This window comes from Ictalurus punctatus, chromosome 11 (assembly GCF_001660625.3).
Source record: "Ictalurus punctatus breed USDA103 chromosome 11, Coco_2.0, whole genome shotgun sequence".
Lineage (NCBI taxonomy): Eukaryota > Metazoa > Chordata > Actinopteri > Siluriformes > Ictaluridae > Ictalurus > Ictalurus punctatus.
The window spans coordinates 9,615,264-9,633,515 of NC_030426.2; the positions used below are offsets into that span (position 1 = coordinate 9,615,264).

The 18,252-nt window shown below is 39.6% G+C and overlaps 1 protein-coding gene across 2 annotated transcripts in view; it reads right to left on the bottom strand.

Moving 5' to 3' along the window:
• rap1gapb (RAP1 GTPase activating protein b) overlaps positions 1-18,252 on the bottom strand; it is a 79,900-nt gene that overhangs the window by 40,394 nt on the left and 21,254 nt on the right. Inside the window, exons 1-2 of one of the 2 annotated variants that reach the window (XM_017479665.3) lie at positions 4,064-4,450; positions 255-290 (exon numbers count right to left, since the gene is read on the bottom strand). In XM_017479665.3, coding sequence (XP_017335154.1) covers positions 255-290; positions 4,064-4,107 — 80 coding nt within the window. In that variant the 5' untranslated portion in view covers positions 4,108-4,450. Of the gene's footprint in view, positions 1-254; positions 291-4,063; positions 4,451-18,252 lie in introns of those variants that run through there. The other variant, XM_053683788.1, reaches the window with a different exon arrangement.

Sequence of the window (18,252 nt, forward strand, 5' to 3'; positions counted from 1 at the left end):
TATCCTCCAAATAGATAAATACCTCAGGCATCCCAGAGAGCTGCATCATATAAATATACTGCATTCACATGTAAGTTCTTATGCTCAAATCAGCATCAAATTCATACAGATTGCCAACTGATATATGTATATATATATATATATATACAGTATATATATATATATATATATATATATATATATATATATATATATATATATATATATCTTAATTAATGGTAAAATAAACACTGATATATAAGAAGATGTCTTACCATAGACATCTAGCCTTGGAGAAAGTTTTGTCCACTCTGCAAAGACAATAAACACGTTGCTTTACTAACAAAAAACAATAGGCTTTTATTTTACAGAACACAAACAATTAAAAATACATATCTCTCCCCTTAAACCGTATGCCCCCTTCTGCTAAAGGTTAGCCAATCTAGCAACAGACTTATTAACCCCAAGCAACTAATAGTTAAACCTATAATGGAGGCAAGCATCCAACGTTAACTAGGTGTGTTATGATGACAAAGCAGTGAAGGTCACCCTTTTGGTGTATATTTAATTGAAAAACCTTGCCATTACATTTCTGTTTATTGCAATCGCAAAGGCATGCTTGAAAAGTCTAATATTTAATCCTGTTAGTGTGTACTCACTACAGTACATTTCTCTACTTAAATCAGCCATGAAATATTGAGCCGTTCATCCGAGGTTCAAGAGTTTCCTCCAATTGTTTCAGCTGTTCTGAGCATATATAAGTAGACTGCTGTACACTGTTGTGATATTCATCTTCCCCAGATTTTTCAAATGGCTTTCAAATGGAATTAATCTACAAATGAGAATAAAGTAGTCTTTTTATTCCACTGCTTATAAAACCGAAAATACATGCAGCATTCTCACGTATATTTACACAATCAATTACACCTAGGGGCAAGTAAGAGTTGGCCAATCTACCCACTGCTGTGTTTCTGGGAGATGGGAGAAAACACTTCCCAGAAATACAGAGAGAACATGCGGAAGTCCACCCAAAGAGTTCACGATCACACTGGGAACCCTCCAGCTGTGAGGCAGTAACACCACCCGAGGCCACACCGTGCGTTCTAACTACAAAACAGTGTAAACATAAGCCCTTGTATGTCCTTGAAGTCAAGTATTGAGGGATAACCTATACAATTTATATACACTATAAAGTCAAACGTTTGAGGACACCTGACCATCACACACATATGTGGGCCTTCCACAATCTGTTGCCACCAAGCTGGAAGCTGGAATGTCTTTGCATGCTGTAGCATTAAGATTTCCCTTCATTGGACAAACCTGGACATGACAATACCCTACGTGAGGTCCATGAAGACAAGGTTGACCCATGTTGGAGCGGAAGAACTCGAGTGTCCTGCACAGAGCCCGGACCTCAACCACACTAAACACCTTTGGGATGAACTGGAATGTTGACTTCATCCCAGGTCTCCTCACCCGACATCAGTGCCTAAGCTCACTAATGCTCTTGTGGCTGAAAGAGCAAATCCCCACAGTCACACACCAAAATCTAGTGGAAAGCCTTCCCAGAAGCTTATTACAGCAAAGGGGGACTAAATCTGCAATGGGATGTTCAACAAGCACATATGAGTGTGATGATCACATACTTTTGGCCATATAGTCTACCTAGGACAAGTTTGGTTTGCTGTTTTAAATTTATCAGTCAGTTCAATCTAAATGCACCTCCATGGGCAAGTGCAACAGGTGGCATACTGCAAGTCTGTTCAACTCCCACTAGATAGCTCTCCATCACTAAGGGATTTTCTGCAAGTTTGCAACACTTTTTATTGTTCGATCCTTGAATGATCATTTGAATCTCATGCTTGGAACAGACATCGCTGTTAAGTCGCTGAGTGTTTTGCCTTGTCTATGTCCTTATCCTAAACATTATAACTGAGCCCAGCTCACTGACCATGCAATGTGTCTCATCCTGGTAACCTTGCCTTCCCTCATCCAGATATCAGAGCTGCTCAGAACACTGTGTGTTCACATGGAACTTGCTGACATGGGATAAAAAGAACCACTGTTGTGTCAACAGCACAGATGAAAAAGCCCACATGTTCAGTGGGTTGCTGCCCGATTAACAAAACTCTCTTTTCAGCTCTCATGAACTGGATCTACTAAAAGAAGTCACTTCATTTGTGAGTGTCAAATAATATTGACATAAAGACATGACACTAAATGTCTTGCATGAAAATTTCAACACATCAGCCCTGAGAGTGTGGCCGTATGGAAAGTTCCAACCCTCATGTGTACTAAGTCACTGCAAATTTCACCATGCTGTAACATCAAAACAGCCAAGCCCGCATTTATGGAAAATGAAGACACATGAACTGTGAAGGGATGCTACATGGGTAGGTCATATGTGTATCTACTCCATGTTCTCAGGGTAAAGGCAATATGATAAGCCACATACAGTGTGTTTAGCATGACTATCACATGATTTCATGATTTTTTTTTTTTACGCGTGCTCATCCCAAGGTAAAAGAAGAAATGAAGACTGAAGGACAATTCAGAACAGACCTATCCAGTATGAGAAAAATGTAGCTCAGTGTGTGTGAATGAATAACATGCCAAAAAAAAACATCTATTAATGCTTTATGATATTAAATTAGAGTCTAATGCAGTGTGCAGTCATATAAACAAAAAAAATTGCTTTCTTATAAACAGCTCATTACCTGTTAATGGCAATTTCCTCTGTTTCACAAAGAGCGAGCTAATTGGTCTCTGCCAGTTTTCATTTTCCATTGGTCTCTATTGGAACACCTAAGTCAAGTCTGAGTCACTCACTTAAAGTCATCTGAAAATATTGCCAACAGGTACAAACAAAAATAAAAACTGAGCGAGCAGGAGTTAAAAAAAAAAGCCTTCACATAATATGTAGACCGATTTTGAACTGGAATGATGTAGCTGAGGTTGAGCAACTGTCAGAGCCAGAATTCACAGACCATCCTGACACTGCTAGCATTTCTACCTCTCGGGTTCTTGTTTGTCTTCCAAGGTTGCTCAATGGTTGGGTTCATATTAATTCTTCGAAAAAGAAAAAAAAAAAAACATTTTTATGATTTAGGCCACTCCCACTTTGGATTTAAATCCAAATGCAGATATTTGAAGTACTAAACAGATACAGATATTGGCACTGCATTACATTCATTATACATATACTGTATATACTATATATTGCAGCGGTTATATTCTGGTTATTCTGACCTGAGAGTGAATATGTAACAAAACAATTCACACACACACACACACACACACACACACACACACACACACACACACATGCCTGCTGGAGGCATGCCATCTATTTCCATAGATGTTGTTTACATTGCTAATACATTTGATTAAAATATGATAACCTTATCTCTATTATGTATTGCTTTAAATACATTCTCCATGTAGAGCATAAAACCCCTATAGTATGTCTGAGAAGGTAAACAAATAGTGCCTGCTGCAGTGTAAGTTTCTCAAACATGGCTGAGGTTGTGACTAATGACCCGTATTTACCCAAAGTGCTGCTAACTGGTTGTGTTTGTAACCTGATGATGTAGCACATGACAAAACCCTGACTGCAGATGTGCCGTTTAAGTTTATGTACAAATATTACAGTGTTAAAAAAAAAAAAGTCTGCGAAAGACTGCAATAATAATAAAAGATGGATAATAATAAAAGATGGGATGGTTATATGAATTTTAAGGAACAGCAGTCCTGAACACAGTGTTCTGCTTGCTGCGTAAAGCACAATTTTCCATTCTCCTGTCCAAGTGATAGGACCCGGTTCAACACATATTAGTGCTCGGTTGAGAAGGGCAGACACTCATTAATGACATGCCTGCAGACATAAAGAGGACGCGCTGTCTTGTTTGACCTCGGTAACAGACTGTGCCAGCAGTAATTTAGTTAGAAGCAAAGAAAAAAGTGTTCAACTGAAAAACGTTCACAGCTTCTGACAAGTATTTCAGACAACATTTGCAAGCCTTATTAAACTATTACATAATGCTCAGAAACACACACACACACACTCTCTAGTTTTCACTCTTACCCTCCATAGGCCCCAAAAGTGAAGCTCCTCTTCCTATAAGACATATTCTGTGATAGGCAAGGATCTTCAAACCAGCACAGCTACACGTACTTCAGATGTTCTCCTTCTCTTTTTTTTTCTTTCTCTGCGTGTGACTGTCTGAATCAATTTGCTCATGTCCTGCACCTGTGTCTCTGTGTCTGTCCTTCACTGCCCTCCCTTCAGCTCTTTCCTCCTCCAGAGGGGTGAGGGAGAGGTGTGTGTTCGGTCATACTGGTGTCCATGGTTACGAGCAGGTGCATAAAGGGCAAGTCATTGCTTTCCAGACAGGGAGAAGTGGATTTCCTGGGTCACGGCTCCTCTCATGGTGTTCTCAGCCATGGGGAAAATGCAGCATTGCTTATCGAATAACTAATAACTAATGGAAATTCAAAGAGAGTACTGCTTTCAACTAAATGGAAATGGAAACGTGTGGCACCACACATGAGCAGAATACTGCATTTGAACCCAAAGACTGAAAGAGTTTCAAAGGAAGAACATCACTGGAGGATTGAAAAAGCATCATCTTTGTAGAACTGGCATTGTGTTTTTAACTGGTGGACCACAATATCCTGATAGAACCACTTTCAACACAAGTCCATCTCTCACTAATGATAAACACTAATGATATCAGTCAGTCTCAACTCTGCAATACTGTGAACTTACCAGCTAAAGCGCATATCACCATTGATGGATCACCATAATGGAGTCCAGATGAGTATTTACATGAACAACAACTCAGCAGAAAGTCTATCGATTTCACTGTCTAGCTGTTGTGTCCTGTGCCCTGGTAACAACAACATGTCCTCTATCTATTGACAGAGATGTTAATTCCATCAGAGCTGACTCTTGCTCAGTCAGGTCTTCATAAATCAGATCACTGTGACCTCTCAACCCTGAAGGTGACTGCATGCTTGCTCTGTACTTTTCTTCTTCTAAGTCTATAAACTACCGCATCCCTCACGTAACGGTCTGATAGCTCACAATATACTTATCATCGTACCCCCTTAAACAAAGCAACTTTGCAGCACTAGTGTGTAAAGGTAGATTATTCAGTCCCCTCCAAAAGTACTGGAACAGCAAGGCCAAATATTTTGCTTTTCGCTATACACTGAAGACGTTTGTGTTTGAGGGCAAAAGATGAATATGAGACAATAGAATTTCAGCTTTCCTTTCCTGATATCTACATCTAGATGTGTAGAGATGTAAATAGCAGGAAATGAAAGCTGAAAGCCTGATGTATTGTCGCATGTTCATCTTTTCACCTGAAACACAAACGTCTTCAGTGTATAGCGAAAACAATAGAATTGGTCTTGCTGTTCCAATACTTTTGGAGGGAACTGTACAAGGCAAAATCACCAGTGTTGATTTAACACCCACAGTGTTGAATGCACACCCTACAGTGTTTATATGAGTCCACTTGACTCATACAAACACTCTGGGTGTTAATTCAACACTAGGGATTTTACTGTGTAGGTAACAGACGTAGCCTGAAGGTTATTCAGAAGAAACAGAGCACAAGAAAAACACAAACTGTTCCGTGTTATAAATTGCACTCCTAGGCACACATTCGTAATGCTAGAAATGCAAATATATAAATGACATAAATTCATCATATCAGTATTAGAGATGAACATTTTCTTCTAGAGATGATTAGAGATGGTAATTGCTATTATATAACAGTTAGTTCTGGTTCATTAATTTGATTGGACAAGCGGTGTTTGTATTTAGTATAACCACACTGGGATATTTCATTTCATGGAGTGTGTATCACTCCATGCTTAACCGCTTAAACAGCAGGTCCAGATGTACATTTCTCAAGCTCTAATAAAAATACACATCTGGACACAGTTTTTCAAACTCCTGGTAAGAATAATGAGCGCAAACAATGCTTGGACACGGGCTTTCTCTCTAAAACCCTCACCAATTTCCTGCGGTCTATGAACTTTTAACATCATCCTGAGAAAGTTAACTCTTCAAAGTCGTTGTTGAACTGAATCTTTGCTTCGCAAAAGATAACAATTGTTTTATACTGCATTCAGCTCTGGTGAACTCCATGCACAAGAGGGTTAAGGCAGTGCTGGAAAATAATGGCGGTCACACAAAATATTGACACTTTGGGCCCAATTTGGACATTTTCACTTAGGGGTGTACTCACTTTTGTTGTCAGCGGTTTAGACATTAATGGCTGTGTGTTGAGTTATTTTTAGGGGGCAGCAAATTTACACTGTTACACAAGCTGTACACTCACTACTTTGTAGCAAAGTGTCATTTCTTCAGTGTTATCACATGAAAAGATATAATCAAATATTTACAAACATATGAGGGGTGTACTCACTTTTGTGAGATACTGTATACATGCTTAAATGGTGTCTTATTTGGCACCTTGTCATTCATCCTGGATAAACTCCATGGTAGCATATGCAGTCGCCACCGTTAATTTGAGCTCTGCTTTGATGAGGCGTTCGATTATCTAAGGAATTCAAAACCAGGTCAGACAGTCTGATCTCAGCTACATCTGACCAATATTACATTATTTATTACTGCATAAACAGTTGAGATCACTGGCATGCATACATGCGTTGGTATTAGGTAAGAGTCAATAATCAAACTCAGCTCTCAATTCTAATATCATGTCATCTACCCTAAATGTAGAAAAACATATATATATATCTCCAAAGCATGCACATACCCTAACGTTTTATTTTTTCAGGACTGTGGAACACTATAACATTCCTAAGCCCACTTACTACCATTCAGCTGAACAGGCAAAGTTACATTATAACCACAGTACTGGAGGACTGACTCTCTAGGACACACAAAGTTAGTTTCATAACACGTGAATTAACAAATTGCAGGTGATATTCGACCTTCAGTTCTCGGGGACAGACACTGTCTAGACGGTGAAGTTCTAGAATGTAATTTAAATGCCACAGCTTCAGTGGGTGCATTTCATCATACAGCTTCAGAGCTACACTGTCTCCATAATGATGATCATAATTTGTCTTTGTCTACTAGGCATTACACAAATAAAATATCTTGCTTCAAATTATATTACTTGATGAATGCGTTTTTATTTAAAATTATTATTTAGCAATTTAATTTGATGAATTATTTAGGTTTCCATTCACATACATGTATGTTGAAGTTGGACAGCTTATGACATTATACATGAACAGATTTCTCTTGTTTATTCAGTTGTGTGCCTTATGTTTTGTGTTACGTGCTTTCCATTATGATTTGCTCTAAAGAGTGTTCTAGGACACATCTCTTTTCAGTGTATTTAATCACTTTCTAATTATCTTCACCATTAGCTAATGCAAGTTGATCATACAGTGAATTTTACATTAAGGTAATGTACAACAAAACAGTAAAAAGTAAAAGACCGCTCTTTTGAGGTAAGTCATAATTCCTAATAGCATACTCTATAAGTTCTCCTTATCTGCCTCTTGTTACTTTTAATGTATCTGAACTCCATCCCTTAACCCCCCCCACCCCACACCACCCGCTGCCCCAACCCCCCTTCATAACAAAAGTGGTTTGGCGAAAGTGATTTCTATCATGTATGCGTCGATGACTATACATAGCAACAAGTTTCTATAACTGGGAAATAAACTGTTTTTAAAATCGTACCCAAACTTGATATCTTGTATTTTGTTCATTTAAAGTAAAACCACTGTTGGAGGTTTACTGAACATTATTGGAAATTTGTTTACCCTTCTCTGACTGCCAGCTCCGTCCACAGGACGGTAAAAACCTCCCGCTCCTGAGGTACCCCAGTTTACTTCACGTCTTTCTTATTCCTTACACCTACTACAATACACCACATCTAATTTGGTGTTTTTTTTGGTGGAAGCAAGCGGCAAACTGTAGTTGAATTGTCTTCAGTAACTTATTAACTTAACTTATTAATAACTTATGAAGTTCTTAGAACTTAGTTCCTGTTTCTTTTACCTGATATAAACTGCTCAAGTACTGCTAGAGTATAAATATGTTCTAATTATTGTTGACATTTTGTCACTTCAGCCTGTTACATTTTCAAATCCAAATGTGGTGGCGTAAAAACACATAACAATCTGTCACAGTGTAATTTAATACAGACTGCACAGTATAACAAAGTTCACTAGTACCAAGTGTGCAAAATTAAATCCGAGCCGTGATTCGAACGATTCCTCCACACCAGATGGAACCAGATGAGAAACAATGTGCTTTTCAAACATGAGACTGAATATGAGGAAAACATTCAATTTAGAGAGCATCAATTAAGAGACAGACAGTTAAACTGAGCAGGGGTAGATACGCAGTGACACATTCAACACATTACCCCACATTGTGCAGGGTCAGACACTGCACACTGCTCTCTACTGGAGATACAGACACACTGCACTGTGTGACTGGTGTGTCAGTGACCTTCAGCACCCTGGACAGTGAAAGAAGAGAAGATTGGTGCATCTCAAACAGCTTCCTAGTTCAGTAGTCAGGGCACTGATCAGGGAGTCGGACATTTTAAGGGCTGTCTCAATCGCAAAATCCTTCTACTGCACTGGAACTTTCACTCCCTAAAATGGTAAATAGTCTGCACTTATATAGCGCTTTTTTAACATTAGCGGTTCTACAAAGAGCTTTACACTGTGTCTCATTCACCCATTAACACACACACACACACACACACACACCACACAAGATCCATGGGACAAATCCAGCCTGCAGCTTCATTTCATTTGACCTGCATGAACGTGGAAAAGAAAATACTGAAACATCCCGTAGTGTAGCCATCCGAAAGGCAGTTACCGCAAACCAATGTATATACGTGAACTCTATCGTGGCTGTTTTATCGTGGCTGTCTTGTCTGTGGTCTGAAACACAGATTAAAATCAACTCCTATGTGCTGTTCTTGATGTAATATCACACTCGCATCTAAAACATGTGGTGGAGTGTGCAGAGTGTGCATCCTAATCTAATTTCAGATCCAAAATAATATATTAATCATAATTATTAATATATGTAATAAATATGTATTAAATACCTTTTTTTAAAAAAAACAATTATACTTTGATTATGGCCCTTCAGGGTTGATCGTGGCCCGAGCAGAATTTGAGTTTGACACCCCTGACCTACTGCTTCATAAATCCATGAGTCCTCTGGAGTATGAAGCCTCAGTTTACTCCTGCTATGCACAGCACTTGGAGCCAAATAAGAAAATAAAGAGTAGGTGTGTAAGTGAATGTGAATACATTTCAGAATGAACAGACAATGTGCTCTAAACAGATAGTTTTTGGGAAATAGCTCCAACTAAATTTGTTACAAAATACTGTGGGCAGGTAGAAACGCAAAAACAATGGTGTGAGCTGGATTTTAAAACAAACAAACAAACAAACAAACAAATGACCCCACACACATGTCTAGTTGAGACCAATTTTAAACTAGAGCAATGTAGCTGAGGTTGAGGAACTGTCACAGACCATACTGACAGTGCTGCCAATTCTACCTCTGGATATTTTTTCCAGTGTTTTTCAGTGTTTCCAGGGGCATAGTGGTAAGGTTCATCCATCCATCCATTTTTCATACCCCTTATCCTACACAGAGTCACAGGGCATGGAGCCTATCCCAGGCAGTGCTGGGGAGTAGCTTACTAAAAGTAGCTACGCTACTAACTTTTCAGTAGCATTACATTAGCTCAGCTACTTTAAAAACAGTGTAGCTTTTCCAGTAATGAGTTACTTTTTCAAACGAGTAGCGATGTAGCGCGACCAGTTGCTACTGTTATTTGTCCAGTTACAACAGTGGGCTTCATTGCATATCTGCGGTGCCCGCTTGCTTCACAGGTATTAAGAACCTCATTGTAGCTCACATGGACAGAACGTGACCGTCTGATGGACATGGAAAGCGACCAACCACAGTCTGTTACGTGATGTATGGGGCGGGTAAACGATAATACCATTATAAATTAACCCTGCCGTTTTATTTTCTGATACAGAGAACTGGCGCTTGTTTACATTTTCTTACAAGTAAAATAAACGGAAAAATTCAGTCTGTCGGTGCATGCCGAGGGATTTATTTTATGTTCTGAATACAACAGTCTGAGTGTATTTCTCAACTCGTCTCGTTTAAGGGAGCAGCAAGAGAAAAAGTTCCTAGCTTAGCTTGTTTAATATTTATGATTAATTAATTAATCAGTGGGGGGAAAACATAATAATAATAATAGTAATAATAATAATTATTATCATTATTGTTATTATTATTATTATTATTATAACAAAAACAATAATAATAATGATGTATCATTGCATGTATTATTAATATTATTGTCCTATCGGAAGTATCAATTGTTCAAGGTCGACACAAGGTCGTCCTTATTATTCATGACGGAGCGGGAGATAGCGACTGATTCCGATAATGAGAAAAATAATTACCCGTGGCCTTATTTGTCGAAGTTCATGTTCTTTAAGGAATCGAATAATAAATCTTACACCTTTATATGTAATCTTTGCAAACCAAAAATTTGGGTTCAACATTCTTTGTACAATACTCCGATTATAATATAACACCCAACAGATCTATGAATCTATGACCAACATACAGGAAAGTTCCAGGAGTACTTGCAATGCGCTAAAGTAGTGTGCTACTAGTCACTGGATTTCTCCTGATATTAAATGTAAATGTGTTGAAAGTACTTTGAAGAGGTTCTGAGGTTTGTGTACGAGCTCTGTGGTACAGTATCTCTGCTGTCCATACACTCAGCTCTATTACTCCTCTACAGTGGCTGTTCAAAACCTGTTGCACTGTTTCATGCTCGACTGTTCAAGCTGACCAATTTCTCCTCCCGCTGTGTGTGAGTGTGTGCCCACGCATGTGTGTGTCACACAGCCTGGCCAATCTCTACTCCTACTGTGTTTGACCTCAAAATGAGAGAGAACTCGGTTGGCAGTCCACAGCTACTAGACATCAGAGAAGAGCCGTGCGTGTGTGTGTGTGTGTGTGTGTGTGTGTGTGTGTGTGTGTGTGTGTGTGTGTGTGAGTGAGAAAGAGAGAGAGAGAGAAAGGGAGAGATAGAGGGGGAGAGAGAGAGGGAGACATGAAGGTAAGGAAGCAGGAGAGTATGTATTTTTATTTCATATGATCTCTTTCAATTTGGGGAAGCTGAAGGAGGAAAGTGACTACTGGAGGCCAGGAAAAAGCTGTGTAATGGTGTTTTGCCCTGCCATCAAAACAGAGTGCATATGGAAGACAGAACTTGGATGCTGGCAGACAAATGATTTGACACTTTTAATTCATTTGGGGTTTTTTCATGCTGTTCAAACAGCACAGAGGAAAAAGTCACCATTGAACCTGTTATTTCCTAACCCTTAAAACATTTAGTTGATTTATTTTTACCATAATATGTTCTTTGTCCTACAAATATAAAGAAAAAACTATACACTCACCAAGCACTTTATTAGAAATGACGGTAAATAAAGAAAAAGCATCCAGTGAGCGGCAGCTCTGCGGACAGAAACGCCTTGTTGATGAGAGAGGTCAATGGAGAATGGCCAGACTGGTTCGTGCTGACAGAAAGGCGACTCAGATAACTCAGATAATCACTCTATACAATTGTGGTGAGCAGAAAAGCATCTCAGGATGCACAATACATCAAACCTTGAGGCGGATGGGATACAACTGGAGAAGACCACGTCATCACATGGCATGCTGGGGTATGCGAAGAAAAGAATTTCACTGTTCTGTAATGTATATGTGACCAATAAAGACTTGTTATCATTATCAAGTTCCACATCTGTCATCTGTCAACTGAGGTTGCAGTGGGCACAGGCTCACCAAACCTGGAAAGTTGAGGACTAGAAAAAGCTAGCCTGGTCTGATGACTCTCATTTCTGTTGAGGCACACAGATGGTCAGAATTTGGCAACAGCAACATGAATCCATGGACCCAAATTGCCTTGTGTCAACAGTCCAGGCTGGTGGAGGTGGTGTAATGGTGTGGGGAATGCTTTCTTGGCACACTTTGGGGATGTTAATACCAATCAATCAACACTTGAATGCCACAGTATATTTGAGTATTATTGCTGATCACGTGCATCTCTTTATGGCCACAATTTACCCATGTTCTAATTTCCAGCATGATAATGCAACATGGCACAAAGCAAAAGTCGTCTCCAACTGGTTTCATGAACAGGACAACATGACAGTGTTCTTCAGTGGCATTCCCAGTCACCGGATCTGAATCTAGTAGAACACCTTTGGGATGCAGTAGAAGAGATTCACAGCCTGAAAGTGCACGGGAAAATCTGCAGGAATTGTGTGATCCAATCATGTCAACATGGACCAGAATCTCAAAGGAATTTTTCAAACATCTTGTGGAATCCATGCCACGAAGAACTGAGGCCGTTTTGAGAGCAAAGGGAGGCCCTACCCAGTATTAGTATAGCGTTCCTAATAAAGTGATCAGTGAGTGTATATGACCAATAAAGGGTTCTTATCATGGTCAATGTAACTAGTCAGGCAAAGTACCTGATATAAAGTGCTCAGTACAGAGAATGGAGGGTTTTGTTTATTTTGTTATATTTGACACAATTAATCTATTTCATGTGAGGTCACTGCATGACCACGCTGTCATACTAATGACGAAAGATTTCAGTCATTAATATGACAGGGTGGTTATGCAGTGACCTCACATTAAAAAAGATTAATATCATATTTGTCCACAGCTCAACTTGAGATGCTCAAGTTTGGATTTAGAAATGAGATGCAGATGGCTGGACATCTGTCACTGTTTGGCTGTACGGCATTCTTGCACACAAGCAGCAAAGGAACACAATCTCTTTTTTTAAACACACAAGATGAAAACATCTTTAAAAGTTGCATTGGAATTGTTATGTCCATTGGTGTCCCATAAAGCACTGTTTTGGCACAACATATGTGTGGGAGGTTTATGTAGATGATACCGATGATGCTTCAGGTTTGATAGATCCATTAGAGTCATGGAGAAGCTCAACTACAAGAGGAACACAATTAAAAACAGTTCTATTATATATATGAAAAAAACAGCAGCTGTAAAATCACCTCTGTGTCAGTTATCAGTGTGGAGTGCTGTTTAGTATTTACTGTATGAATGCAAAAGCCTTCCAGTGTTCCACTTTGTTTCTCTGTTGAACATTCGTTGCATAACTCTAGTTAAAGCAAGAGCTGATCAAGAGCATTGTGAAAATGACAAATGGTTGTCATATGAACAAAACAATATAAAAGTTGAAGAAGATGGAAATAAAAGATAGGAGAGAACGTGAATGGCATCTAATCTGACAGACGCATGGAGCATAAACAAGCATTTGAAATAATTACGGCTGATTGAGCATACAGTGATGCTTAACAAGACATCTGCTACTCTGGCAGACTCTTCTGTGTGTGTGTGTGTGTGTGTGCGTGTTTGTGTGTGTGAGTATGTGCGCAATAATAGAAATATCTTATAATTTTGACTTTTTGCTTGTCCCTGTGAGGAAAACTTTTTTTTTACAGAAACTATTTTATTAAAGTCCCTGTGAGGTGCCTTGAAACACATAGCGTTCCACTGAAACAGGAAGTCAAGGCGGGATATATTGAGTGGCTCCTCGCCCCTTTTTAAATGGCCAGTAGCATTTAGCTTACCTCACAGCCAGGAAACTTACAACTGTTGGAGGCGGGCCATTTCAGATGCTAGAGATCATTTGATTGGACAGAAAATCTGATGAGAAGCTGAAGTGCAAAGTTGTGTCATCAAAATTGTTTATCCGTATTGGTGGTAGAGAGAGACTGAAAATGAACGCATATATCTTCTGAATGCGACTGTTGTCATTGCTTTGGAGCACACTAGCTTATAGATAACCTTAAGGCTAACATATTCATACTAAAAGCCACAACACTTCAATTTTGATTTCATGGGGAGTTTTAAAAATTTTTAAACTAAAAGATCTTAAATGTTCTTTTGGTTGCTAGAATTAAGGTGAAGGTTAGATTTAGGTGTATTTATAATAATTATGTCACTGGATGGTCCTTAAATGAAGGTGTTTTGTGTGTGTGTGTGTGTGTGTGTGTTTGTTTTGTGCATGGGTGGTGGGGGTGGGTGTTATATGGCATCATACAGTGTATCACCCACTTCTGCTACAACAAACCAATAAAAGAGCAGCAGGAAAAGCAGGGTGATGGTGTTGTGCCTAAAGCTTCTTCCATGTGAACAGCTCTTCTATCTAGTAAAATGTACTCTGTTAATATTAAACGCAGGGACACGGGAAGGCGTTTTACATTGCGGGTGCTGGAATGTTAAGCAGCAAGCCTGTGCCATGAGCTATGACATCACACACGAACGACAGTCAGGTCCTTTTTCTTTTAATAGCACAAATGGGTGATGATAACAATAACTATACCACAGCGTGGTTTGATTGTCGAATCAGAATGTGTTTAGTAATTTCCTGTAACAGCACGGCTCTGACAATAGTTACTACCGTAACATAAATAATAGGTTTATAGTAATGCACTCGTTCTAAAATGGAAGGCGTCTCAAGGGTAGGTGCTTACTAAAAGTCAGTAGTTTGTTCCTGTTCTTGATTATGTTGATTATTTATAGCTATAAACAGTCGTTTTCTCACCAGTGTCTTTTTTCTCTCTCCTGAAGTTCTACTTTATACTGTATATAATTGCATATAATTTGTTAGCAATTGTACCTGCATTTCAAATGAAAGGAGTGCTGCAGCACCCTCCGCTTACCGTGTCCTTGATTAAACATAAAGGAAGAGAGCACAGTATTGTACTAACATTTTTAGCCTAATGTAGATCAGTGGTCTATATTCTGTTCCTTCTATTTTTATCTGACTGACTGATGGCAAAGGGCGAAGAAAAAAGACAGGAACGTTGTGAAAGGCTCGAAGAAAACATGTTGAACAAATCTTTTTTCTTGACAAAGCAAGACGTGTTACTACTTGCTGCAGGAAGTGAGGTCATTACGTAAAGCATTTTTATCACAAATCAGAAACAGGAAAGCGTTCACCCTATCATCTGGAGATCGTGAGTTCCTTATGATGACACTGTCATCCATCAAAACTGGCAGTGCGCTCAGGGAGTTAGAGGGGGCATACTCTCTCCTCTATCAATCTCAGCAACACTAACCAATCATGGGCGTCTTGTGAGCTCGTGCATGCAGACAGGGACGGATAGCACTTTCCTCGGAGTGTGTTACGCTGCCCCCTGACACCCCTTAAGCAGTTCAAAAATATGTAGTCGGCTAGCTTCATGTGCTTCCTCCCTCCCTGGTTGGAAGCTGTCATGTGATATGGGAGAGCTGCCGGATGGGTGGGTGAATGGCCATGACTAAATTACTGAGAAAATCGAGGAAAAAGAAAAAAACTGGAAAAAAAAAACGGCAGAAAACATTTGAACACACTTGCTTTATGTTCATAAAATGGATGGAAACTATTAATAGGATAGTGTCAAATGTCCACACAACCACCCAGTCCTCAGACAAATGGTGTTTTACAAGTTTTATTTGAAAAACCTGAATGGTTAGTACATTTGTCTCATTCATGCGGGGTTTGTGCTTCCGCCCTATGTGCGTGGAGTTTGTATGTTCTCCCCGTGATTCAGGGGTTTTCTTCACGTACTCTGGTTTTCTCCCCCTGTCCAAAGACATGTGTTGTAGGCTGATTAGCATTTTCAAATTGTCCCTAGCATGTGAATGGTTATGTGAGTGTGTGTGCGATTGTGCCCTACGATGGGTTGGCACCCCGTCCATGGTGTCCCCGTCTTGTGCCCCGAGTCCCCTGGGATAGGGTCCAGGCCCCCCCCATGACCCAGTGTAGGATAAGCGGTACAGAAAATGTGCCGATTTGATGGATAGATGGATCTCTATTGCCATGAAGGATAGTCAGTGATTTCCTAGACTGGAGCTGGGATGTCAAGGATGGATGAATAATGCCTCAGGTTAACAAAGCTGGTCCACATGCAGCAGTGCTTAGCGTCTGTATAGCGTTTTTCACCCTGCTCATAATCACTGAAGTTATAAATGAAAGGAAACAGAATAACTGCTTTGTGCCCATGAACGGTGAGATCAAAACTGTTTGATTAACAGAAATCGGTCATCTGAGCCTGATCAAATTCAAATGGATGCAAATGAAAACGGTAGAACCGAATGCAACGCTGACATTGCTATGGTAGAAGTCTCTGTGCACACATACAGAATACTAATGGGCCAAAAACTGGCAGCCCTTGAATTTGCAAAGACAACTCAGACTCGTGATGCGACAGTGTCGTAGCACAAGATTATCATAAGGTAGAGAAGAGAAAATAAGTGACGAGCTTAACGTTATGATGCTTTTGGGAAATGCTGACACTCTCTGCAATGTTTTTGCGGTACTTATGAGACGTCATTGTTATGACATAGACCTGAGCATTGCAACTCATAATGAACGCATCAACACATTCATAATCTAAACTATAAAACTAGTAACAGTCTTAATCATGATATTCATGATAGATTTCATTTAACGCTGCACTGTGTAAAGAATCAAAAAACACGTGCTTAAAAAACAAAAACAAACTAGGAAATAAAACACAGATTGTGGCAATGTAAAACTATCCTGAAACTAGGGATGTGCACGGGCATTTGAATACCCAGTTATCCGCTTCATGTGCCAGTGTTAGAATGCTGAAATCAGATGAGAAATTATGCAAAAGAAAAGCCTTGTCTGATGTCTGATAACGTATGCAGAGATCTGCATTATCTTGGTGAGCATGTTAGTGGTGTGTATCGTGACTACGAATGTCTCGGGTGCGGGCGGATATTTTACGCTCATGAAGGGGGAGCAGCTGGTGAGATATACAGCTTGTGGGATAAAAGAGCGATAAAACATTTACAATAACGTTTAATACAACTTGATTAAAGCTGATGAACTACAGTGGACAGAAATGAGGCACTTCAGGTTTGCCGATTAAGCTCATTATACACAAGAAGCGATGCTGCACACATGCCAGGACGAAAGCACATCCTATTTCCACCTTCTGAGTTGTCACTCATTTCGATGTAGCATACTAGCATCTGTAGTGATTCTTAATTTCTGTGGCAGTCAGAATTTCCATGAAGTTTGAATTTTAACTGATGAGGGAGCGTGCACTGCTGCAGTATGGCTACAGGCTGAAATACTGCACTGACATTCTGTAAAGCTGTTCATTATTTCTCTATATTATTTCTGTCAGACACATAAGCATGTGCGCTGTGACCATCAGGAGCAACTGTTAACTGCGTCCCCTTTCCCTGTCCTAGCAGACAACCAAATATCATTGATTCTCACATATATTTGGATATTAAAATTATACAGATGGCACACTGCTCACTCTTAAAAGAGGCTGAACCCTCGAGGGGAGAACACTACACCAAAGTGTCTCGCTTTCAGAAAGGGTTCCGTGTAGAAACCTAGAAGCTAAGAACCCTAAAATAACCATTTTTAAAAATATATAACCAAGTGCGTATAAAGGTTGAAACATTTGTCAATTTTAAACAGAGCTGTCAGGCATCACGACAACATCAACCATACTGCTCAACAAAATGCCCAGACTGACATCTCATGGGAGAAAGTGCAGGGAAAACTGCGGTTTTATGTAATGAAGAAATATATATAGAGATACTATAGCTGCTGTATATTTCTGCTAAAGTGATGATTTATCTACACAATAATACTGTATAAGCTTACATACAAAGGTGCCTGAAAGACAATTTTATTCAAAACGATTGTTTAATAAAAAAAATCAAAAATATAACATTATTTTATTATTAAGCATGAGACAGAAGGAATTCCTACAGTCAGTCAACACACTCTCCCAGGACTCTAGCTCATCTATTAGATCACTAACTTCCTTGTTAATCAATCACATCACTGTAGTTAGCACTTTTGCCTCACACCTTTGGAGGTTTCAAATCCCGATTTTGCCCTGTGTTCACGGAGTTTGTATGTTCTCCCCGTGCTTCAGGGGTTTCCTCCATTGCAGCCTGATTGACATTATCAAATTGTCCATAGTGTGAGAATGTGTGTGTGATTGTGGCCTGTGATGGCTTGTCTATGGAGACCCCTGCCTCGTGCTCTGAGTTCCCTGAGATAGGCTTCAGGCTCCCCTCCACCCTGTGCAGGATGGAAAATGGATGGATGGCGAGACCTAATG